The sequence below is a fragment of the Macaca fascicularis genome, chromosome 15, assembly GCF_037993035.2.
Source record: "Macaca fascicularis isolate 582-1 chromosome 15, T2T-MFA8v1.1".
NCBI classification, from domain to species: domain Eukaryota; kingdom Metazoa; phylum Chordata; class Mammalia; order Primates; family Cercopithecidae; genus Macaca; species Macaca fascicularis.
Window position 1 is genome coordinate 11,382,400 of NC_088389.1, and position 25,739 is coordinate 11,408,138.

Genomic DNA, 25,739 nt, shown 5'->3' on the forward strand with positions numbered 1-25,739 from the left:
TATAATGGCCTTGAATTGATAGCCAGGTTAAAGCTGCCCTTTTAGCTAGGTCTTTTCAGGACTCTGTTGAAATGGGAAGACTGGGATAGATCTCCAAACTCCTGCCAGCTCTAACCTTCTAAGACTTCATCCAAGCTTAACATCCATCAGACTCTGCACCTGCAGACCTCTGACTTCATCTCCTACCCCCTCCCCTGCATTCACATGCATTCACTTAGGCTGGGCGTGTGCGACCTGTCACCCTGTGGGTTCACTCTGTGAATTCACTCTCTGCTCCAGCTGCTCTGGTCTTCTCCCAGGTCCTCCACCAACCAAGTTCAGGACTTTTCCATTCACTTCCAGCCTGGAACACTCTTCTGTCTAGATTTTTTGCCTGCCCTTTTCATTTAGAACTCAGTTCAAATGTCACTCCTCAGTGAGCCCTCCCTTACATCTGAAGTAGCACTTACTGTCCCCTAGTCACTCTCCATCATGTTACCCTATTTTATTTTCCTCACAAGGTAATCAGAAATTATCTTAGTTGCTTTGTTTGTCATCTGTCTTCCCAAGTTGTTCCTGGAGTTCACCAAAAACTCAGCTCAAATGTCACTCCTCAGTGAGCCCTCCCTTACATCTAAAGTAATACCCACTGTCCCCTAGTCACTCTCCATCATGTTACCCTATTTTATTTTTCTTACAAGATAATCTGAAATTATCTTAGTTGATTTGTCATCTGTCTTCCCAAGTTGTTCCTGGAGTTCACCAAAAACTGGAATAAATGGAATGCACGCATGCATTAGTACGTCAATGGAGGGGCATTCTGTCCTACTTTCTTCGTTTTAGGAGCACGCTCTACCCCACCTGACCTCTAAAGGACCTAGAAGGAAAATGGGTAGACAACTGCGCGCGCTTCCACTGCCTAGCGGCAGCCGTGTTACCATGACAGCGTGACGCCGAGGGGGCCGGAAGGCGACGCACTACTACTTCCGCTTCCTCAACAGCAGCACTTCCGGGTTGGGAGAAAGGTGGCAGCGCTTTTGGAGGGTAAGTTGAAAGCGCCTTTGTTAGTTGTTTCTGCATTTCAAAATGCGCACGTAAAAACCCAGCGTAGGGTGGTGGATTTCCCCGTCTTCTGGGAGACCCGCCTTTTGGCCTGAGGTCTCCAGGCCGCGTCTTCGCCCCAGGCCTTATCTTGGGGAAACTGAGGTTTGGGTCTTTTTTTTTTCTTTTTTTAAAGATGGAGTCTTGCTCTTGTCGCCCAGGCTGGAGTGCGGTGGTGCGATCTCGGCTCACTGCAACCTCCGCCTCCTGGTTTCAAGCGATTCTCCTGCCTCAGCGTCCCAAGTAGCTGGGATTATAGGCGCTCGCCACCACGCCTAGGTAATTTTTGTATTTTTAGTAGAGACGGGGTTTCACCATGTTGGCTAGGCAGGTCTCGAACTCCAGACCTCAGGTGATCAACCCGCCTCAGCCTCCCAAAGTGCTGGGATTACAGGCGTGAACCACCGCGCCTGGCCGAGGCTTGGGTCTTTGGGAGTGAGAAGATGGAGAATTCACATCTGGTTAGTTCCTCCCCTCTCAGCCCTGGAGCGCCCACCTGGAAGCGGAGCGGGGTTTTTCTGGCACCTCAAAGGCGGTGAGAGAATCCGGGACCAGGTTTGAGCACATATCTGCAGGGCGGGAAGTGTATGTTCTGAGTAAGGGGGGATAAATGTATATCCGTTCTTTCAATATGTTTGGAGCACTGGGGAGCCATTTGGGAGCAAGGTGGCCAAAATTCCAGCCCTCAAGAAGCCGATCATATTATAACTGCCAGAAGTGTGGTGGGAACTGAAAAAAGCAGGGTTTCTGAAACCTAGAGAGAAGTGAGAGGTAGAGAAGTAGGCATGGACCTACCTCTCTCCATCTCTAGGCTAGATTATGAAGAAATGAAGACCTTTGCAGGTCTGTGAGGATTTTGACTTTATCTTAAGAATAACAGGGGAACTCTAAAAAGTTTTTAGCAGGGAGAGACTATATGTTTAGAAGGTTGTACTAGGCTCCAGAGACCAGAGGAAGTATTTACAAAAAAGAAGGAAAGGAACTGATGGAAGGGGAAATGTTATATAAAGAAATCAAGGCTGGGCGCTGTGGTTTACGCCTGTAATCCTGACACTTTGGGAGGCCGAGGCAGGTGGGTCACCTGAGGTCAGGAGTTCAAGACCAGACTGGCCAACATGGCAAAACCCCGTCTCTACTAAAAATAAAAAGATTAGCCGGGATTGGTGGCGTGTTCCTGTAATCCCAGCTTCTACTCCGGAGGCTGAAGCAGGAGAATCGCTTGAACCCGGGAGGCGGAGGTTGCAGTGACCTGAGATCGCGCCACTGCACTCCAGCCTGGGTGACAGAGTGAGATTCTGTCTCCAAAAAAAAGAAAGAAAGAAATAAGCCGGGCGCGGTGGCTCACGCCTGTAATCCCAGCACTTTGGGAGGCCGAGGTGGGTGGATCATGAGGTCAGGAGATTGAGACCATCCTGGCTAACACAGTGAAACTCTGTCTCTACTAAAAAATACAAAAAAATTAGCCGGGCGTTGTGGCGGTCACCGGTAGTCCCAGCTACTCTGGAGGCTGAGGCAGAAGAATGGCGTGAACCCGGGAGGCACAGCTTGCAGTGAGCCAAGATCACGCCACTGCACTCCAGCTTGGGCGACAGAGCGAGACTCCGTCTCAAAAAATAATAATAATCTGTTCTGTTTGTGATTTATTAAGAGGTCCTAAAAGATGGGCCTGAAAAGCATCTGTTGAAGTTAGTGGCTTTAAGGACACTCTTGCTGGAGCAGTCTCAGTGGAGTAGTGGGGTGGGAGCTCCAAGGATGTGGGTTAATAAGTGGATGAAAGGTGAGGTAATGAAAAGAGTGATTTCTCTATCAGGAATGTTGCTGTGAAGGGGAAGAAAGAGAACAGCTGGATGAGACTTAGGGTTAGACGACAGTTGCTTTTTTTTTTTTTTAAGTTAGAGGAGATTAAATATTATTGGTGTTTTACTAGAAAACACAGGCTGAAGATACAGGAGAGAGATGGGGTACCTGGGGGACCACTATCTCTCTGAGAAGGCAGGAGGGGGTTGGGAGCCAGCACACATTTTCCTTCCTATAACAGAAGGAAATAGCCTTTGACAGAAGAAGGGACACTTCCTTTGTTGCAGCAAGTGAGAGAGAGAGGATGTGGCAGCACAAGCAGGTGTGTTAGACTTGGGGGAGTGACCTATTTCTTGTCTAATACAGTTGATATTTACTACCCAGGATAAACTAGGTAGCTTCTGTAGAAAATATGCTTAGCATTCAGACTTTAAAGACCGCTGATATAGAGAGAGCTCTGGGGTCTGTTAAGGAAAAATAGCAAGTGCAGATCACAATATATAGCTGTTACCTTCTGTGTAAGAAAGGAGAAGAAATATGAAGATTATTTTGATTTTTGTACCATGTAAATGTGTTATTTAGCCAAAAATAAAATCTAAAAACAAATGAAACCCAGAAGCAACACAGAGCAAAGAGAACAATAAGACATGTTTGCAAAATTATATTTGTAATCATCTCTTTTGGAAAGTGCGTTTCTGTTACTGTATTTTAATTCCAAGTGCACACACCTGATATGTGAGTATTAACGTTAGTGGCTTATGAAATTTATTCCAGTGTTTTGCAGAATGTTTGCTCTTTGTTGGACACTAACAAGGCATATCCAACTTCTTTCACAAAGAGGCTGACTTCTGGTTTGAGGTCAGTGGATACCTGATATCCCCACTGCGAAGCCCTTTTGTGGATCCTGCACTCTTTTTTTTTTTCTTTTTTTTTTTTTTGAGACTGAGTCTGGCTCTGTCGCCCAGGCTGGAGTGCAGTGGCCGGATCTCAGCTCACTGCACGCTCCACCTCCCGGGTTTACGCCATTCTCCTGCCTCAGCCTCCCGAGTAGCTGGGACCACAGGCGCCCGCCACTTCGCCCGGCTAGTTTTTTGTATTTTTTTAGTAGAGATGGGGTTTCACCGTGTTAGCCAGGATGGTCTCGATCTCCTGACCTCGTGATCCGCCCGTCTCGGCCTCCCAAAGTGCTGGGATTACAGGCTTGAGCCACCGCGCCCGGCCAGGATCCTGCACTCTAATGGGGTCTAATGGCTTCTCCGTGGTAGAAACACAGAGGGGAACAAGACAGATAAACCATCTTTTTCTTCCTTGTTTTCTTTTTTTTCTTTTTTCTTTTTTTTTTTTTTTTTTTTTTAAGCAGAGAAGACAGCCTGTAAATGACTAAGTGTTTATTTTTTAAATATGAAAGTATGTTACTTGGGAATCAGGCCAAGCCTAAGGAATCAGGGAAAACTTTCTTGAAGAACTGATCTTCAAACCAAGCTCTGAAGGTGGCAAGAGGCAAGGAGGGTGGGGAGACAGTGGAGAGAATGTCATGGAGAGCTGGGGGGAAAGGTTGTGGCGTGTTTGAGGAACCAAAACAAGCTGCTTGTGGCTTAAACGCAGAGTTGGACAGATGAGTCAGAGGTGAGGCTGTGGGGGACAGGGCACTGTTGTTCTCTGTTAACTATTTTTTTCTCCATCATAAAGGCGGTGGGACCAGACAGAATTCCAGTGAGCCACCTGTGTATCTAGAATAATATAAAATTTGTAATCATGACTACAGGCTTGTCATTTGTCATACAATTTCATTTTGCTGTGATTTTTTTCCCCTGAGGCTATGTTTAAAATGCAAAAATAGGCCAGCACCGGTGGCTGACGCCTGTAATCCCAGCACTTTGGGAGGCTGAGATGGGTGGATCACGAGGTCAGGAGATAGAGACTATCCTGGCTAACACGGTGAAACCCCGTCTCTACTAAAAAGACAAAAATAAAATTAGCCAGGCATGGTGGCAGGCACCTGTAGTCCCAGCTATTCGGGAGGCTGAGGTGGGAAAATGGCGTGAACCCAGGAGGTGGAGCTTGCAGTGAGCCGAGATGGCGCCACTGCACTCCAGCCTGGGTGACAGAGCGAGACTCTGTCTCAAAAAAAAAAAAAAAAAAAAAATAAGCAAAAATAAACCATTGTTGTCGTCACATTTCCATATAGGAATAAAATGGAAGGAGAATCACGCAGATTTGAAATCCACACTCCAGTTTCTGACAAGAAAAAGAAAAAGTATTCTGCACATAAGGAAAGACCTCAGAAACATTCCCACGAAATTTTCAGAGACTCCTCCCTGGTGAGTGAACAGTCTCAAATAACTAGGAGGAAAAAGAGGAAAAAAGATTTCCAGCATTTCATTTCTTCTCCTTTGAAAAAATCCAGAATCCATGATGATGCTGAAAATGCCACTGCTACACTCAAAAAGAGAAAAAAGAGAAGATACAGTGCTTTGGAGGTGGAAGAGGAAGCAGGTGTTACAGTTGTCCTTGTGGATAAAGAAAATATTAGCAACACACCAAAGCCTTTTCGAAAGGATGTTGATGTCATTTGTGTTGATATGAGCATGGAACAGAAGTTACCAGGAGAGCCTAAAACAGACAAATTTCAGGTACTTGCTAAGTCACATGCACATAAATCAGAAGCACTGCACAATAAAATTAGGGAGAAAAAGAATAAAAAGCATCGGAGGAAAGCTGCATCCTGGGATGCTGTACAGGAGAGCCAGCGGGCAATGGATGCCCTGCCTCAGTCGGAATCCCACCAGGAGGAGTCCTGGCTTTCTATAGGTCCAGGGGGTGAAATGACAGAACTACCAGCATCTGCTCATAAGAACAAGTGTAAGAAAAAAAAGAAAAAGTCCAGTAACCAGGAATATGAGACATTGGCCATGCCTGAAGGATCGCAAGCGGGCAGTGAGGCTGAGCCTGATATGCAGGAATCTCGGCCTACTGTGGGCTTGGATGGTGAAGCTCCAGAACTACTAGGACCTACTCACAAAAAAAAGTCTAAGAAAAAAAAGAAGAAAAAGTCCAGTTACCAGGACTCTGAGGCATTGGCCATGCCTGAAGGATCACAAGTGGGCAGCGAGGTTGCGACTGAGACGCAGGAATCCTGGCCTGCTGTGGGCCTACGTGGTGAAACTGCAGAACTACCAGCACCGGCTTATAAAAACAAGTCTAAGAAAAAAAAGAAAAAGTCCAATCACCAGGAATTTGAGGCAATGGCCATGCCTGAGAGCCTTGAGAGTGCATACCCTGAAGGATCACAGGTGGGCCGTGAGGTTGGGATTGTGGAAGGCAGGAAGGCTCTTAAAGGGTTCAAGGAATCCAACAGTACAGAGAAGAAGTCTAAGAAAAGGAAGCTTAAGTCTGTCAAAAGGGCCATAGCGTCTGGTGATGGTTTTCCAGTGTCCAGTAAGAACTCTGAGAGCACACTCTTTGATTCAGTAGAAGGTGATGGCGCAGTGATGGAAGAAAGTGTGAAACCCAGGCCCCGACGAAAGAAAACCCGGGCCTGTTCAGCAAGCAAGCATATGCAAGAGGTGCCAAGGTAACGTGGGAGTGGTATGCCAGCTACTGGTATATTTCTTTTGTATGGATTCTGCCCATGCCTCTTTATTTAGCACAGACTCTTTTTTTTTTTTTTTTTTGAGACGGAGATTTGCTCTTGTTGCCCAGGCTGGAGTGCAACGGTGCGGTCTCAGTTCACTGTGCCCTCCGCCTCCCGGGTTCAAGCGATTCTCCCAAGTGGCTGAGATTACAGGCGTGCACCACCACACCTGGCTAATTTTGTATTTTTAGTAGACACGAGGTTTTTCCTTGTTGGTCAGGCTGGTCTCAAACTCCTGCCCTCAGGCGATCCACCCGCCTCAGCCTCTCAAAGTGCTGGGATTACAGGCGTGAGCCACCGCACCTGGCCTCAGTACATACATATTAAATGGCAGAAATCATCAAGAGGTAGACCCTCAATATACCCTCGATGTACAGACTATCATACATCTTTAATTGAGTAAACTTGGCAGGTAGTTTAATTTCTTCATGTGTGAAATAAGACATTCGATTTTCACTAAGAACTATTCCAGCCCTGAAAATCTGTGAGTAAATTTAAAAGCCCAAATTACCTCTGAAAAATAGTCTGAGCAAATAACCAGAGGAAATAGGGCTTAGGGCTGCACGTTTAGCTTCTAGGCTGCCTCTGAGATATATCCAAGTAATTCAAGTTCCAGTAAAAAGTTTGAAAATCATGGACTGAGTCAACTCTAAGATCTCATCTTGCTTTAATATTCTGGTAGCCTAAGTGAGAGCCATTTTAAGAAAAGTTTAAGGCCAGGCATGGTGGCTCATGCCTATAATCCCAGCACTTTGGGAGGCCAAGGTGGGTGAGTCACTTGAGACCAGCCTAGCCAACATGGCGAAACCCCATCTCTACTAAAAATACAAAAGTTAGCCGGGCACGATGGCGGGCGCCTGTAGTCCCAGCTACTCTGGAGGCTGAGGCAGGAGAATCGCTTGAACCGGGAAGCAGAAGTTGCAGTGAGCTGAGATCGCACCATTGCACTCCAGCCTGGCGACAGAGCGAAACTCTGTCTCATAAAGAAAAGAAGGAAACGTTTAAAAGTTATGAGGTCAAGTGATGTGTTAATGTTAGGCAACCCAATTTTCTAACCCCTTAGGTTAGAACCTGCAAATGAAGAACGCAACCTGGAAACAGCTGAAGATTCCGAAACAAGATATTTGTATGCAGATTCAGGAGATGCCGATGATTCAGATGCGGATTTGGGTTCTGCGGTCAGACAGCTTCAGGAATTCATTCCTAACATCAAGGACAGGGCCACCAGCACAATCAAGCGGATGTACCGGGATGACTTAGAACGGTTTAAGGAATTTAAAGCACAAGGTGAGCTTGTGGGGCCTTAGGGTTTGTTGAACTTCCTGTATGCAGAGCTAGCACCTGACTTTCTTTTATGGATGATTCAGATTTATAGATGGACAAGAAGCATTCTTTCGCTGCCTTCACCTCTGTCTCCTACCAGAATTGTCTGACCTATAAAATTAGCAAAATGAAGTGCTCTTGCTTTTCCTCTTCTCTCCCAGTTTCTGGTAAAGGTAGCCAGGAAGAATGGGGCTAAAGAGACCAGATAATTAATTCCCACCAAGAAGAGAAAGGACGAGAGGTTAATTGGTTGAGACACTGGAAAAGATACAACAGTTATATAAAACTAAAATGCTGTCAGATTAAAATCATCAACTTTAGTGAGGTATCCTTTCTTTCTCCAAGGTATTAAATTGATGGTGAGCTGGTTGTAGTGGACTTGATCACCTTCTTGATTTCACTGTGTTTCTGAACCTCTCTTATTAAGAATTATTACTAAGAATAACAAATAACTTTTATTCTTAAATCCAATAATAAAGCTTATTGGATTTAAGAATAAACTGTGCCGGGGCGGTGGCTCAAGCCTGTAATCCCAGCACTTTGGGAGGCCGAGACGGGCGGATCACGAGGTCAGGAGATCAAGACCATCCTGGCTAACACAGTGAAACCCCGTCTCTACTAAGAAATACAAAAAACTAGCCGGGCGAGGTGGCAGGCGCCTGTAGTCCCAGCTACTCCAGAGGCTGAGGCAGGAGAATGGCATGAACCCGGGAGGCGGAGCTTGCAGTGAGCTGAGATCCGGCCACTGCACTCCAGCCCGGGCGGCAGAGCGAGACTCCGCCTCAAAAAAAAGAAAAAAAAAAAAGAATAAACTGCAAATGTAAGGCTGTGTACTACCAGTGAGCAATATTTACTGAATATCTGCTGTGTAAGACCCAATACAACTGGTCATTGGAAAAAGTAAGAAGAGGAGTCATAGTCTTCCAGAATTCATAGTATTGAAGAGATTCAGAAAAATAGACAAGACAAATTAAGCAAAAAAGAGAGCATTACACACATGCACACAATTGTAGTATATAATCCCATTTTATTGGTATATTGTGTTGAAATTCTTATGAGTATGTATTTTATAAAAGACTTTTTTTTTTTTTTTTTTTGAGACGGAGTCTCGCTCTGTGGCCCAGGCTGGAATGCAGTGGCGCGATCTCGGCTCACTGCACCCTACGCCTCCTGGGTTCAAGCAGTTCTCCCGCCTCAGCCTCCCGAGTAGCTGGGTCTACAGGCGCCTGCCACACTTGGCTAATTTTTGTATTTTTAGTAGAGACGGGGTTTCACCATGTTATTGACCAGGCTGGTCTCAAACTCCTGACCTCATGATCTGCCCACCTCAGCCTCCCAGAGTGCTGGGATTACAGGCGTGAGCCACTGTGCCTGGCCCGTAAAATATTTTTAAAGTAAACCTAGGCCAGGTGAGGTGACTCACGCCGGTAATCCCAGCACTTTGGGAGGCCAAGGCAGGAGAATTGCTTGAGACCCGGAGTTTAAGACCAGCCTGGGCAAAACAGCAAGACCCCATCTTACAAAAAATAAAAAATTAGCCAGGTGTTAGTGGCACACGCCTGTAGTCCCAGCTACTCAGGAGGCTGAGGCAGAAGAATCACTTGATTCCAGGCGTTCAAGGTTGCAGTGAACTTTGATCATGCCACTGCACTCCAGCCTGGGTGAAAAAGCAAGATCCTATCTAAAGAATGCATGAATAAATTTGAAAACTATTTTTTAAAAAGATAGATGAAACAGGAAAGGTCACTTTGGAACAGGATGACCAGGGAGGACATTGACAGAAGAGGTGTGGCTTGGGCTGAACCCTGGAGGAAAGGCCGAACCTGCAAGTGGGGGCAGGAGAGCAAATGTCAGGTGTTGGGACTGTTGGGCCGTGGTACTGTCATTGCTGATGAAAAACCAAGTCATAGGTTTGCTTTTGTTCATTATTAACGATACACACTTTCTCCCTGTTCCTTCCCAATCCTAGGTGTCGCTATTAAATTTGGCAAGTTTTCTGTGAAGGAAAATAAGCAGTTAGAGAAAAATGTGGAAGACTTTCTAGCCCTGACAGGCATCGAGAGCGCAGACAAGCTGCTGTACACCGACAGATACCCCGAGGAAAAATCTGCGATCACCAACTTGAAAAGGAGACACTTGTTTAGATTGCACATTGGTAAGTTTAGAAACAATCACTCTTTGACCATCCACAGCCTTCCAGCCATAAACAAGATAACCTGTGGTAAGTGTTAGCACGGTATCTGGCCATCGTCTGCAGGCAGTGCACATTAACTGCTGTGATGGCTGATGATATTCTTTTTTTTTTTTTTTTTTTCTTTTGAGACAGAGTCTCGCTCTGTTGCCCAGGCTAGAGTGCAGTGGTGCAATCTCGGCTCACTGCAACCTCCACCTCTGGGGTTCAAATGATTCTCCTGCCTCAGCCTTCCGAGTAGCTGAGATTACAGGCACCTGCCACGACACCCGGCTAATTTTTTTGTATTTTTAGTAGAGACAGGGTTTCTCCTTGTTAGCCAGGATGGTCTCGATATCCTGACCTCATGATCCACCCTCCTCGGACTCCCAACCTGCCAGGATTACAGGTGTGAGCCACCTCACCCTGCCCTGATGGTATTCTTATTGCCAGTCTCTACTTTTGGGGATTTGGAATGTGTTCATGTCTCCCAAGTTCAGTGTGAAAAATTGAATGATCAACTTTTACCTTTCTTCCTTGGCAATAGTTATGGTTTTGGTTTCTCCTCCTGTTCCTTATTTATATTTTGTGTACGCTACACAAAGCACATCCTTATACGCACCGTGGTCTCCCACGGTTTTTTAAGTGTGGCCATATGTGTGCTTTGTAACTGGAACCCTCCGACTGGAGGTGCTGCTTGTGAAGTTAGAAGGTCATGCTGTCGTGGAGGATCAGAGCCAAAGCAAATCTCTCTTGAATTTAAAGAGGATAATTTCTTAGGTGTTCTGTGGAGTCCACGAAGAAAAACAGGGTAGTGCGCCCCCATTGAGGGATTATTTCACCTTAGAGTGAGAAAATGAGAAAAGCTGATTTGGGAAAGATTTGTTGTTCATCTTCTGGAGAACTGTTACCCTGTATTCTCCACCGTAGTGTTCGCTTCCTCTTAATTCAAATCATGTTAAAATTACTTTGTCTTGTAAGGATTCTTTCCACAAATTGCATAGACCGGAAGCTGGAGCCTCGGGGTACTCAGCATTTAGTTTTCGGAGATCTCCAAGGAAACTGGTGATTGTGTATATCTGCTCTTCAAGACAGCTTTGTTCAGGACACAGGAAATCCCAGCCTTAACGCGGGGCTTAGGATAGTTCATGTTGTTACAAGGGCTGTTCTGGGCTCCTTTTACCATTGTGACTTCATGTCATGTGAGCCCCTCTGATCACTTTTCTTCTGACTTTAGGTAGGAACATTGCCCGGCCCTGGAAGCTTATATACTATCGAGCAAAGAAGATGTTCGATGTCAACAATTACAAAGGCAGGTAAGAAAAAAGTCTGAGCAGCTTGAGACAGGACATTTCTCTAGTCTTTGCTGATACCGTAAATCAAGACATTCACATAGGCCGGGCGCGGTGGCTCATGCCTGTAATCCCAGCACTTTGGGAGGCCGAGGCGGGCGGATCACGAGGTCAGGAGATCGAGACCATCCTGGCGAACATGGTGAAACTCCGTCTCTACTAAAAATACAAAAAAATTAGCCGGGCGTGGTGGCGGGCGCCTGTAGTCCCAGCTCCTCGGGAGGCTGAGGCAGGAGAATGGCGTGAACCCAGGAGGCGGAGCTTGCAGTGAGCTGAGATCCGGCCCCTGCACTCCAGCCTGGGCGACAGAGCGAGACTCCATCTCAAAAAAAAAAAAAAAAGACATTCACAGCAGTGGATTAACAATAAAAATAATGAAGATTTGTGTGTGTGAAGCCAGATGGTGTGTCAAATGTGTGCGTCTTCAATGCCCTTTTCCATTCTCAGCTTTTTAGTGAAGGCTTAGTGACCTGTTTCCTGCATCTGCAGCTTTCTCTACACTTTTTCTTTAGCACTCCCCATACGCTGCCTCATGTGCTGTTACTCCTGTTTGCTCTGCTCTCTGCTTACTTCTTCATCTCCTTGTGAACCCAAACATCCCATCTTGACAGATGTTCCCTCCAGCACTTAGCAGACTGCTGTGGGTTTTTAGTAACTATTTGAAGGTGGAGGTAAGCGCTGGGATTATTAGGTCCGTTAAATGCAGTTCAGTGGTACCAACCCAGGGTGCTTAACCCGGTTGTCATTCTCTCCTTCCTTTTCCTCAAATACCATATCCAATTATAATGTGCTTCCAACACTTGTGGTGGCACAATCTCGGCTCACTGCAAGCTCCGCCTCCCAGGTTCAAGCAATTCTGCTGTCTCAGCCTCCCGAGTAGCTGGGACTACAGGTGCCCACCACCACACCCAGCTAATTTTTGTATTTTTAGTAGAGACGGGTTTCATCATATTGGTCAGACTGGTCTCAAACTCCTGACCTCAGGTGATCCACCCACCTCAGCCTCCCACATCCCACAGTGCTGGGATTACATGTGTGAGCCACCATGCCTGGCAATTGTTGTTTTTTTTTTGTCTTTTTTTTTTTTTTCCTTTTTGTGGAGAACGGGGTCTCGCTATATTACCCAGGCAGGTCTCGAACTCCTGGGCTCAAGCTATTCTCCCGCCTCTGCCTCCCTGAGAGCTGGGATTACAGGCGTGAGCCACCGCGCCTGGCCTTTTTTGTTGTTGTTGTTGTTGTTTTTTGAGACGGAGTCTCACTCTGTCACCCAGGCTAGAGTGCAGTGCTCACTGCAACCTCCGCCTCCTGGGTTCACGCCATTCTCCTGCCTCAGCCTCCCGAGTAGCTGGGACTACAGGTGCCCGCCACCATGCCTGGCTAATTTTTTTGTATATTTTTAGTAGAGATGGGGTTTCACTGTGTTAGCCAGGATGGAGGATGGTCTCTATCTCCTGACCTCGTGATCCGCCCGCCTCGACCTCCCAAAGTGCTGGGATTACAGGCAGGCATGAGTCACCACACCTGGCCTGGCCTTTCTTTTTTTTTTTTTTTTTGAGACAGGGTCTCACTCTGTCACCCAGGCTGGAGTGCAGTGGTGCAATCTCGGCTCATTGTAGCCTCCACCTCCTGGGTTCAAGTGATTCTCCTGCCTCACCCTCCCAAGAGGCTGGGACTACAGGCATGTGTCACCACACCCAGCTAATTTTTGTATTTTTAGTAGAGACGAGGTTTCACCATGTTGACCAGGCTGGTCTCGAATTCCTAACCTCAAGTGATCCTCCTGCCTCGGCCTCCCAAAGTGCTGGGATTATAGGCTTGAGCCACCATACCTGACTGACAGCCATGATTCTTAGTAGTGAAGAATAGACCAGGCATGGTGGCTCACACCTGTAATTCCCAACACTTTGAGAGGCTGAGGCAGGCAGATCACTTGAGGTCAGGGGTTCGAGACCAGACTGGCCAACGTGGTGAAACCTTATCCCTACTAAAAATACAAAAATTCACCGGGTGTGGTGGTGCATGCTTATAATCCCAGCTCCTTGGGAGGCTGAGGTGGGAGGATTGCTTGATCCCAGAAGGTGGAGGTTGCAGTGAGCTATGATCATGCCACTGTGCTCCAGCCTGGGTGACAGAGCCAGACCCTGTCTCAAAGAAAAAAAAAAAAAAAAAGAAATTGTATTTTTCTAGGATTTCTAGAATTATGTTGCCTTAGTGATGACATAAACCACCATTCCTATTCAGATAGGAATCTGAAGATGTTGTAAAGATTGCTTTTTATTTACTTATTTAGGTTTTTAATCTTAAAATCCATTTATAATATTATAGTGCTTTTTTTAGTACTTTAATGTATGTATTTTTATGTAGGATGAATGCACTTTACGTTTCTGAAGTAGTTATATATTTACAGTAAGCCATTTGTTGTATGTTTATGGAATGCCTGTTGTCTGTCAAGCATTATGGATACCAAAGTGTATGAAACCGACAAGGTCTCTGCCCTCATGGAACTTCCCTTCTTGAACTGTGTCTTCCAGTATGGTGACCAGCAGCCTCCTGGGCCTGTCAAACATTTGAAATGTAGTTAGTCCACATTGAGATGCCGTCAGAGTAAAACACATGCTGGGTTTTGAAGGGTCCAGATGAAGAACGGAATGTAAAATACATCATTGATATTTTTTGATACTGATGACATGTTGAAATGATAGCATTTTTAATATATTGAGTTCAATGAAATATATTATTTTTTGTTTTTGTTTTTCATCACGCAACATGCCCGTGTAAGACATATATTCTTAAAGTTCCTTTTATTAAAACTAGGTTAAAGTGACTTTTCCTATGACTACTAGGAAACTTAAAATCCGTAAGAGGCTCATATTATGTTTCTGTTGGGCGGTGCTGGTCTAGAGGAAGAGGCATGAACAAGGGAGCCTGTGCATGTGTGAGTGCGGGTTGTGACCAGTGCTGTGAAAGAGAAGCACAGTGTTCTCCAGGAGCAATCAACAGGGGGACTTCAGGCTAAGGGAGTCAGGGAAGCGCTCCCTGAAAATGCACCGTTTAAACTGCACTGGCGAGCGTGCAGGCACTGTCCAGGTGGGGTAGAGGAAAGCCATTTCCACCACAGGGACAGAGGCTCTGAGCTGAAGAAGGGCTAAGTGATTGCTCTGGCTGCTGTTCAGTTGAACCAGGCCTCTGGTCTTGACTTCAGTGATTGATTGATAGGATGACCACCATTGAGGCGCCAACAGGAAGTGAAGAGAACTCTGACCGGGTTCCCTGACAGCCTACACCATTCAGCTTTTCCCACGATTGCTGCGTACTGGGATGAGAATACCGTATTTAATCTGATAGTGAGTTTAAACTTGTGAAATGTTTTCCCTTTCTGTTAGGTATAGCGAAGGAGACACTGAGAAGTTAAAGATGTACCATTCTCTCCTTGGGAATGACTGGAAGACGATTGGTGAGATGGTGGCCCGAAGTAGCCTCTCCGTGGCCCTGAAGTTCTCGCAGATCAGCAGTCGTAAGTGGCAGCCACCAGTGCCCACCTCGCTGAAGAAATAAGCCCTGACAGGCCTGGTTCAGCCATAACTGATCCAATGCCCAGAAATCACCGCAGACCTGTCTTCTGCGAGAGCTTTGTTTGTTAAGCTGTTCTCTATGCTAATTCATTTGGTTTCCTCCTGTATTCAGTGAAGCCATGCAACCTTTACCCACTAGGCTGGTTTTTACCACACTTCAGTAACTGTCCGTGCAAATATAACTGCCAAGTGAACCCAAGAAACTGGTGGTGGGAGAGCCTGGGCGGAGGGTCACTTTCCCGCGGTGGCACGGGACACCTTGGGAGGGAGGCAGGCATGCAGTTCGTGCCTGTCAGGCGGGGACTTTTCTCAGAACCAGTGTTGGTGACCTCCTGTCTCTATCTCCTCTTTCTTAAAAGGTTTCCTTTAAGAAGACAGTCCTTAGCGGGTTTCTGTTTAGCACAGGGGCTCACATACTCCGGCCACACAGGTAGTGCCTTGCAACCAGTTCTTCAAGTTTCCAAGAAAAAAAGGAAAAATCTTGAATTTTTTTTTTTTTTTAAATTTTGTGAACTCTAGATATCTTTTTTTCTTTCTTGGAAATCTCTTGATTTTTAAATTTTCATCCAGATTGTTATTGAGGGGAAAATGTAACATTCTGTGGAATGTTACCAAAAGCACAGCCAAGCAGCTGCCAGTGTGAGACTCCTTTTTAAGATCTCAGTCTGTGTGTGACTGTGAATGTCTCCAGTGAAGAAGGGTGAACCATCGATACTGTGGGCATCTGCCATAGATAATTGGCTTCGGCCGGGCGCGGTGGCTCAAGCCTGTAATCCCAGCACTTTGGGAGGCCGAGACGGGTGGATCACGAGGTCAGGAGATCGAGACCATCCTGGTTAACACGGTGAAACCCCGTCTCTACTAAAAAATACAAAAAACTAGCCGGGCGAGGTGGCGGGCGCCTGTAGTCCCAGCTACTCGGGAGGCTGAGGCAGGAGAATGGTGTGAACCCGGGAGGCGGAGCTTGCAGTGAGCTGAGATCCGGCCACTGCACTCCAGCCTGGGTGACAGAGCGAGACTCCGTCTCAAAAAAAAAAAAAAAAAGATAATTGGCTTCAGAAATTCTCAAGTGCCTTCATCAAGTACTGTGCTGGTGTCACTGTGGCTATTATTGTTACACTGGGAACTCTTGGCCAAGAGACATGTACATGTACAACATAAAAGCCGGCCGGGCGCGGCGGCTCAAGCCTGTAATCCCAGCACTTTGGGAGGCCGAGATGGGCGGATCACAAGGTCAGGAGATCGAGACCATCCTAGCTAACATGATGAAACCCCGTCTCTACTAAAAAATACAAAAAACTAGCTGGGCGAGGTGGTGGGCGCCTGTAGTCCCAGCTACTCGGGAGGCTGAAGCAGGAGAATGGCGTGAACCCGGGAGGCGGAGCCTGCAGTGAGCTGAGATCCGGCCACTGCACTCCAGCCTGGGCAACAGAGTGAGACTCCATCTCAAAAAAATAAAATAAAATAAAATAACATAAAAGCCATTTGGCTGGCTTTTTTCCCCCCCCATTAAACGTTTGGGAACCTCACAGTTTCATGCGGGAGACATTGTTCTCAGAAACAGGATGAACAACTGTTTTGAAATAAATAAATAAAACAATGCTTTAAGAAAGGACTTATTTAATAATTTCCAGCTTTAGTTCTTAAAAAGAATCCATGACTGGCCGGGTGCGGTGGCTCACGCCTGTAATCCCACACTTTGGGAGGCTGAGGCGGGTGGATCACGAGGTCAGCAGATCAAGACCATCCTGGCGAACATGGTGAAACCCCGTCTCTACTAAAAAATACAAAAAATTAGCTGGGCGTAGTGGCGGGCGCCTGTGGTCCCAGCTACTCAGGAGGCTGAGGCAGGAGAATGGTGTGAACCTGGGAGGGGGAGCTTGCAGTGAGCTGAGATCACACCACTGCACTCCAGCCTGGGCGACAGAGCAAGACTCCGTCTCAAAAAAAAAAAATCCGGCCGGGCGCGGTGGCTCAAGCCTGTAATCCCAGCACTTTGGGAGGCCGAGATGGGCGGATCATGAGGTCAGGAGATCGAGACCATGCTGGCTAACACGGTGAAACCCCGTCTCTACTAAAAAATACAAAAAATTAGCCGGGCGAGGTGGCAGGCGCCTGTAGTCCCAGCTACTTGGGAGGCTGAGGCAGGAGAATGGCGTGAACCCGGGAGGCGGAGCTTGCAGTGAGCTGAGATCCGGCCACTGCACTCCAGCCTGGGCAACAGAGCGAGACTCTGTCTCAAAAAAAAAAAAAAAAAAAAAAAAAAAAAAAAAATCCATGACCATGTTAGTAATTTCATTTTAATATGCACATAATTGTGTGTGTTTTTTGTCTGTATAATTGAGATGCCCATTATTTTCTGAAAAGTATCTGATTTATCATTTCATTTTTAATATTGTGTTTGAAAGCAAATAGATGAGCAACTGTAAGACCATCTTTTTGTATCTACAGAAAGAAATCGTGGTACTTGGAGTAAGTCTGAAACCCAGAAACTAATCAAGGCTGTTGAAGAAGTGATTCTAAAGAAAATGTCTCCCCAGGAGTTAAAAGAGGTGGATTCCAAACTCCAAGAAAATCCTGAAAGTTGCCTATCAATTGTTCGGGAGAAACTCTACAAGGGCATATCTTGGGTAGAAGTAGAAGCTAAAGTGCAAACCAGAAATTGGATGCAGTGTAAAAGTAAGTGGTAAGTTCTTCCCTCTCTCTTTCTCTCTCCAGCTTCTGTGGAGAGCTGAGGTTACCAAGAATATCTGCGTAACTGCTGTGTGGAAGCTTACGTGTCAAGAACAATCATGTCCCGTCTGCTGCCCCCGCTGCTTCCGTATCACTCTCTGATTTAAATTAGCACGTAACTAGCCCTGATGCATTGAAGAGTGTATGCTTTCCTCCTAAAGAACTTGAACCTTTTTAAAACTGAATATTGACGTCTGATTTCTTTACTCTCTTTCTAAGTCTTTAATAAAACAAGGTAGCAATCTGTTGGCAGCATTAGAAAAAAAGACAGGGGCTGTGCGTGGTGGCTCACACCTGTAATTCCAACCCTTTGGGAGGCTGAGGCAGGCAGATCAAGAGTTCCAGACCAGCCTGGCCAATGTGGCAAAACCCTGTATCTACCAAAAATACAAAAGTTCAAGAGGCCGGGAGTTCAAGACCAGCCTGGCCAGTGTGGCAAAACCCTGTATCTGCCAAAAATACAAAAGTTCAAGAGGCCGGGAGTTCCAGACCAGCCTGGCCAATGTGGCAAAACCCTGTATCTACCAAAAATACAAAAGTTCAAGAGGCCGGGAGTTCAAGACCAGCCTGGCCAATGTGGCAAAACCCTGTATCTACCAAAAATACAAAAGTTCAAGAGGCCGGGAGTTCAAGACCAGCCTGGCCAATGTGGCAAAACCCTGTATCTGCCAAAAATACAAAAGTTCAAGAGGCGAGGAGTTCAAGACCAGCCTGGCCAATGTGGCTAAACCCTGTATCTACCAAAAATACAAAAATTAGTCAAGTGTGGTGGCTCACAGCCACCAGTAATCCCAGCTACCTTGGAGGCTGAGGCAGGAGAATCGCTTGAACCCAGGAAGTGGAGGTTGCAGTGAGCTGAGATTGCCCCATTGTACTCCAGCCTAGGCAACAGAGCGAGACTCTGTCTCAAAAAAGCAAAAGTAAAAATATATATATAGAAAAAAGATAGAAAACTAACATGCAGAGAGAAATCACAAGTATAGTGATCAGTAACAGCTCCGCCCCCCCTCTTTTTTTTTTTTTTTAAATGGAGTCTTGCTCTGTTGCCCAGGCTGGAGTGCAGCGGCGCAATCTTGGCTCACTGCAGGCTCCGCCTCCCGGATTTATGCCATTCTCCTGCCTCAGCCTCCCAAGTAGCTGGGACTACAGGCGCCTGCCACCTTGCCCGACTAGTTTTTCATATTTTTTAGTAGAGACGGGGTTTCACCGTGTTAGCCAGGATGGTCTCGATCCCCTGACCTCGTGATCCACCCATCTCGGCCTCCCGAAGTGCTGGGATTACAGGCTTGAGCCACCGCGCCTGGCCACAGCTCCGCCCTTCTAATGCTTTCTGCTTCCGCGGTTCCTCAGATGAAGTGAGGTAGATGTGCTCCTGGCTACATCAGTCACATGGAGATAGTTTCAGTTCTGCTCCTGCCACACATTCTTTGCTGGATATAGCTTTTCCAGGACCAGGAGAGTTGCACAGCTGGATGTCCAGCTGCAGCAAACTCCTCAAACCAGTGGTTCTGCGTGCTCATGACCCCCCACCTTGCACACGAAGGGCACTCATTGGCTCTTGAATAATAAATAGTAGGAGTGAAATCCAGAGTAGGCATATTTTATGTTAAAAGCAGACTCCTAGATCACACTGCTTATATACCTTACAACTCCAGGGAAATAAACTCCAAAGAACAGGGAATGTTGAAGGAACCAGAGCTCTTTCTACTCTCTATTTTCAGCTAAAAGAAGGAAGAGTGAGGGCCAGGCACGGTGGCTCATACCTGTAATTCCAGCACTTTGGGAGGCTGAGGCAGGTGGATCACAAGGTCAGGAGTTCAAGACCATCCTGGCCAACATAGTGAAACCCTGTCTCTACTAAAAATACAAAAAAATTAGCCAGCGTGATGATGGGCGTCTGTAATCCCAGCTACTCAGGAGGCTGAGGCAGGAGAATTGCTTGAACCTGGGAGGCGGAGGTTGCAGTGAGCCGCGATCGCGCCATTGCACTCCGGTCCCAGCAATAGTGCAAGACTCCGTCTCAAAAAAAAAAAAAAAGGAAGAGTGAATTATAAGCCTCAATTGGAGGATGACATACCAATGTTAAAAAGAGGACATGGTGATCATTAAGGGTAGTACTGGTTGAGGATCAACATAATTAAGATAACATGCAAGATTTAGCTATTAATTTGAGATAAAAAATAGTAAACTTAAACTCTGAGTGTATGTTTACCTTGTGTAACATTGAAATGACCTCCACTGGTACATTTCAACTCTAAACATGGATGGCTCTCACTAAGAGCCACAGTGTTGTTGATCAGCATGTGGATCATGTGTCTCCGTTACCAAGAATGTAAATATAACAGCTAATGATCTGTCTATCAGATTGTGACAAATTTTGCTATTCAAGATTAGTACTTTTAAAATCTTTTTAATTGCGTCACTGCCTTTACTAGAAACTTCAGTCAGCCTGCAGCCACTAGCTTTGGCATTAGAGGAATCATCAAATCATTTCTCACTTTACTAAATTTGTCTTACTTGATGTTCCAAAGCTGGTAATGGTAATAAGAGCAATGCCTGTCTGTGTATAAATAGTCAAAATAATTGAGGGCCAGGCACTCTGGCTCATGCCTCTGATCCCAGCACTTTGGGAGGCCTAGGCAGGTGGATCACTTGAGGCCAGGAGTTCGAGACCAGCCTCGCCAACATGATGAAACCTTGTCTTTACTGAAAATACAAAAATTAACTGGGCATGGTGGTGCACACCTGTAAGTAATCCCAGCTACTTGGGAGGCTGAGGCAGGAGAATCACTTCAACCCGGACAGCGGAGGTTGCAGTGAGCTGAGACCGTGCCACTGCACTCCAGCCTGGGTGACAAAGTGAGACTCCGTCTCAAAAAAAAAGAAAAGTTAGAAGTTGGTTCTGAATGAGAGCAATTTAGATGAGAAAAATATAGGAAATTTTAATGAAAAATCTACCCTTGAAAGTAAACTGTTTTTTTCTTCCTTTTAATGTAGGACAGAAATTCTAACCAAGAGGATGACTAATGGTCGGCGCATATACTGTGGCGTTAATGCCCTTCGGGCCAAGGTCAGCCTTATTGAAAGGTAGGAAAAATAGAAACGGACGCCTCTTAACTGTTTCTGTCTCTAGCCAAAGAGAAGTTGTTAACCCAGCAGAGTCTGCAGTGAGATTGCCAAGGTCCAAATCCCTGTTCCAGCACTTCCCGCATGTATTGTGGGCCTATGACCTACCGTTCTGAGTCTCAGTGTACTCATCTTAACTCATCTACTGAGGATGACAATAATCGTACCTACCTCTTAGTGCTTTCAGGAGGATAAAAGAAAATAACATGTGAAACGTACTGTGTAATAATTCCATGTAATTATTTTAGTCTTTGAAGCATTTCATGTGGATAAAATTATTTACGCCCATTGGAAAATGGGGGCGAATGATTCAGACAGAGCCCTCCTGTGCTCCAGCATGAGCTCGTTGGTGTCATCCTTGCTTGTCTTTGGTTTTGTCTTTGAGTTCCTGGTCCATGCAGGGTCCGCGCTAAAGTGTTGAAGGGTGACGAGGAAAAGGGAGACATGGGCCGGTTTTGTGATGCCTGTGAGACTAGTGGACCTGGCCCACGTCGACTGAGGAACAGCAAAGAGCAGCAGGAGCCTGTGGGTTCTGGCCCTGCTGTCCGCCTTCTTTCCCTCTGCCTCACACGTGAGCCCTGCCGAAGGCTCACTGTGGGTTTCCTGATGCTCTTTCCTATGCCCCCGCCCAGTCTTCCCTGCTAGAGCAACAGCATAGATTAGCAGATCCAAGAAGGGCATCTCTAGTCAAACAGGCCTGGGTTCCAGTGTTGGCCCCACCTATTAGTCATGCAATCTGGAGCCTGTGACTGAGTCTCTTGGCACTGTTTCCCTGTCTGTAGGTCGGGGGGAGGGTTACTGTAAATGAATGTGTGCGCTTTAAGGTCTTAACTGGCTCGGCGTGGTGCCTCGTGCCCATAATCCCAACACTGGGAGGCCAGGAAGATCGCTTGAGCCCAGGAGTTTGAGACTAGCCTGAGCAACATGTGGAGACTGTCTCTACAAAAAAAATCTAAAAAATTAGCCAGGCATGGTGCCACGTGCTTATGGTTCCAGCTTCTTAAGAGGCTGAGGTGGGAGAGTCGCCTGAGCCCAGGAGGTTGAGGCTGCAGTGAGCCACGATCACGCCACTGCAGTCCAGCCAGGGTGACACAGCGAGACCCAGTATTTTTAAAAAAAAGACCTTCACAGTGTCTGTCACATAGTACAGATGTCCTCTTACTGTGTGCCTATGTTGAATGATGAGGTGGTGGTTTTTGCTGTGAGAAAGCAACATGGTTTGGTGAGAGACACAAAGGGCTCAGAGGAGGAGAGAGGTCTTTTCAGCCCATCTCTGCAGCCCAGCAACTCACTGACCTGGGTTAACCTTGGGCTGGGATGCTGACCTCACTGTGCATGTGTAATGAGGGAGCTGGCATGGGGCGAAAGCATGGATACCTTCCAGCTCTTAACACTCCACGCGTCCATGAAGATGGCTAGCATGCTGATTTTTGCTTGACAATTTAATTTGTATTTTTTCTCACAGGTTGTATGAAATAAATGTGGAAGATACTAATGAAATAGACTGGGAAGATCTTGCTAGTGCCATAGGGTAAGACCATTTGTTTAATATTAAAGTAATTAAAATATAGAGATGACTTAATAAATATAATGACTCTCTATCATCTTACAGGGCTGATAATGATGCTGCATTTGGAATTTTGTATAAGTGGTGTTTAAAATTCAGTGTATTCGGTGAAACCCCATCTCTACTAAAAATACAAAAAATTAGCGGGGCGTGGTGGCAGGCACCTGTAGTCCCAGCCACTTGGGAGGCTGAGGCAGGGGGCGCCTGTAGTCCCAGCTATGCGGGAGGCCGAGGCAGGAGAATGGCATGAACCCAGGAGGCGGAGGTTGCAGTGAGCCAAGATCGTGCCACTGCACTCCAGCCTGAGTGACAGAGCGAGACTCTGTCTCAAAAAAAAAAAAAAAAATTCAGTGTATTTGCTAGGAAACCAATTTGTTAGTGCAGAGGAAACAATAATTTTAGGAGCAATGTATACGTTAAGGCTCTGAGTTGCTAGGTAGATCAGGTTTTCATGACACAAAATACATCATTACTTGGATATGTTTTTGATTTTTCTTCCCTTTTTTTAGTGTCGCATAGATCATCACGCCTCAGGTGTTTTGTGATGACAGATTTTAGCTAGAGCATAATACCAATGGCCCACCCACCTCCCTCCTATTTCAGTTTTCCAGTGGAAAAATAATTGTGTAAGAAAATATTACCGGCCGGGCGCGGTGGCTCACGCCTGTAATCCCAGCACTTTGGGAGGCCGAGGCGGGCGGATCACAAGGTCAGGAGATCGAGACCACGGTGAAACCCCGTCTCTACTAAAAATACAAAAAATTAGCCGGGCGCGGTAGTGGGGGCCTGTAGTCCCAGCTACTCAGGAGGCTGAGGCAGGAGAATGGCGTGAACCCGGGAGGCGGAGTTTGCAGTGAGCCGAGGTTGCGCCACTGCACTCCAGCCTGGGGGACACAGCGAGACTCTGTCTCCAAAAAAAAAAAAAAAAAAGAAAGAAAATATTACCATACAGTCTAGTTGACCTTGGCAGGCATTGGAGGTGATATTATAGGGACTTTAGTAACAATAGAGTGAATTTTCCCAGTACATACCTTTTATCAATTCCAATTATTGAAAAATCAAAGGTTCAGCATTACTCTTCAGCCACCAAATACAAGTGCCTCTATGCCAGGCATTTTTCTAGGCTCTGGGGATACAGCATTGAACAAAAACCAAGTTCCTTGCCTGGTAGAGTGTCCATTCTGCTGACACAAATACCAAGTTTTGTATAGTATACAATTCATCTGGGCCGGGCGCGGTGGTTCAAGCCTGTAATCCCAGCACTTTGGGAGGCCGAGACGGGCGGATCACGAGGTCAGGAGATCGAGACCATCCTGGCTAACACGGTGAAACCCTGTCTCTACTAAAAAATACAAAAAAAAAAACTAGCCGGGCGAGATGGTGGGCGCCTGTAGTCCCAGCTACTCGGGAGGCTGAAGCAGGAGAATGGCGTAAACCCGGGAGGCGGAGCTTGCAGTGAAGTGAGATCCGGCCACTGCACTCCAGCGTGGGCCACAGAGCGAGACTCCGTCTCAAAAAAAAAAAAAAAAAAAAAAAAAAAGAATTAACCTAAAAACTACATTGATGATAATGATATCACACTAATAATAATTATTGACTACCTTCTGTATACCAGGTGCAAAACGTAGTGATGAATAAGGACTTTAGGAACTCACATTTAGTTCTGGGAAGAGACTGTAAACAGATAAGCTCATTTCAGACAGCATGGTACCAAAAAGAAAACAAAAATAGAGTAGAAGGGACTGGGGGCAATCAGGGTGGTTAGGGAAGACTTTGGAAGCTGAAGCGGTGGCAGGGTAGCCATGCGGGGATGAGACTGAAGGGTGTTCGGACAGAGTAGTGAATGCAGACACCTTGAGCCGGCGCTGGCTGGGCACATTCAGGGGACTGGAAAGGGGCCAGGTGGCCCAGGACAGTGAGTAAAACGATGGTAGCAATGGGCTGTGTGGGTCTGCAGGCCAGACTCCCACGCCTCAGGGGACTCCAGACAGTTGACAACACAGCACACGCTCTAGACATCCAGGAGTTCCAGTGACCTTTGTGTACCCAATTTGAAACTTTGTAAGCACTAGCAATTCTCTGGTTTTCAGCCCAGCTCTCACTTCAAAATCATCTGGGGAACTTTTAAAAAATACAAGTGCCGGGCCGGGCACGGTGGATCACGCCTGTAATCGCAACTCTTTGGGAGGCCGAGGCGGGCGGATCACAAGGTCAGGAGATCGAGACCACGGTGAAACCCCGTCTCTACTAAAAAAAATACAAAAAATTAGCCGGGCGAGGTGGCAGGCGCCTGTAGTCCCAGCTACTCGGGAGGCTGAGGCAGGAGAATGGCGTGAACCCGGGAGGCGGAGCTTGCAGTGAGCCGAGATTGCACCACTGCACTCCAGCCTGGGCAACAGAGCCAGACTCCGTCTCAAAAAAAAAAAAAAAAAAAAAATACAAGTGCCACATGAATAGGATTGGTCTGGTGTGGGGGTCTGGCTTCTCGTGAATGGGATTGGTCTGGTGTGTGGGGTCTGGCCATTGGGATAGTTCAGAGCTCCAGGTGACTGCTGTGCTACCCTGCCGAGACCCCGTGCTTTAGCACTGGTTAAATGACTTGGTTGGTTCCCAGTTAGAACATTTTAGTTGTGTGTGACAATTCAAATACAGAACTGAGTATCATGCCCCACCCGTAAGGAAAAAGGACTTGACTGGTCAGTTTGATTTTATCTTTTTTTTTTGGAATAGGTAATAGATTACATAGTCCAGAATTGAAGAAACATAGGCCAGGCACCGTGGCTCTTGCCTGTAATCCCAGCACTTTGGGAGGCCGAGGTGGGCAGGTCACCTGAGGTCAGGAGTTCAACACCAGCCTGGCAAACATGGTTCAACTCCGTCTCTACAAAAATACAAAAATTAGCCAGGCACGATGGCAAGTGCCTGTAGTCCCAGTTACTCAGGAGGCTGAGGCAGGAGAATTGCTTGAACCTAGGAGGCAGAAGTTGCAGTAAGCCGAGATCGTGCCATTGCACTCCAGCCTGGGCAACAGAGCAAGACTCCATCTCAAAAAAAAAAAAGAAAAGAAAAAAGAAACATGAAAGGAAACACAGTGAAAAGTGTCCCCTCACCACTCACCAGCCACACAGCCCTGCAGGAAACCAGTGTCTATTTTCCAGAGATGGTTTATGCAAAATGTCTGCAGGATCTGAGTAATGTCCTGATGGCTATTGTTGGCTATTTATACCTACTTTCTTTTTTTACTCCTCGAATAGGAGTTACCAGAGATTGCCTTTTCAAAACACCAGCTTTGATTGCATTGACCCTATCTTGTGATTATTCTAATGTCAGCTCCTTATCATACCCTCCCTTCAGCTCTCTTTGAGTTTATCTTGCTGCTGTTTTT

General features: G+C 46.4%; 1 protein-coding gene across 10 annotated transcripts in view; it reads left to right on the forward strand.

Moving 5' to 3' along the window:
• The first annotated feature begins 978 nt into the window (after nucleotides 1-978).
• The window catches only part of TTF1 (transcription termination factor 1), a 33,898-nt gene continuing 9,137 nt past the window's right edge, over nucleotides 979-25,739 (forward strand). The window contains exons 1-10 of one of the 10 annotated variants that reach the window (XR_012424217.1): nucleotides 979-1,615; nucleotides 5,066-6,451; nucleotides 7,575-7,798; nucleotides 9,804-9,989; nucleotides 11,242-11,320; nucleotides 14,740-14,870; nucleotides 15,288-15,358; nucleotides 17,380-17,614; nucleotides 20,659-20,748; nucleotides 22,253-22,318. Coding sequence is in view for 4 of the 10 variants with exons in the window: in XM_015436288.4 (XP_015291774.3) it covers nucleotides 1,524-1,615; nucleotides 5,066-6,451; nucleotides 7,575-7,798; nucleotides 9,804-9,989; nucleotides 11,242-11,320; nucleotides 14,740-14,870; nucleotides 17,380-17,614; nucleotides 20,659-20,748; nucleotides 22,253-22,318 (2,489 nt within the window). In the remaining 6 variants the exon portion in view is untranslated. Of the gene's footprint in view, nucleotides 1,636-5,065; nucleotides 6,452-7,574; nucleotides 7,799-9,803; nucleotides 9,990-11,241; nucleotides 11,321-14,739; nucleotides 14,871-15,287; nucleotides 15,359-17,379; nucleotides 17,615-20,658; nucleotides 20,749-22,252; nucleotides 22,319-25,739 lie in introns of all 10 variants that reach the window. The other 9 variants (XR_012424218.1, XR_012424219.1, XR_012424220.1 and 6 more) reach the window with 9 other exon arrangements.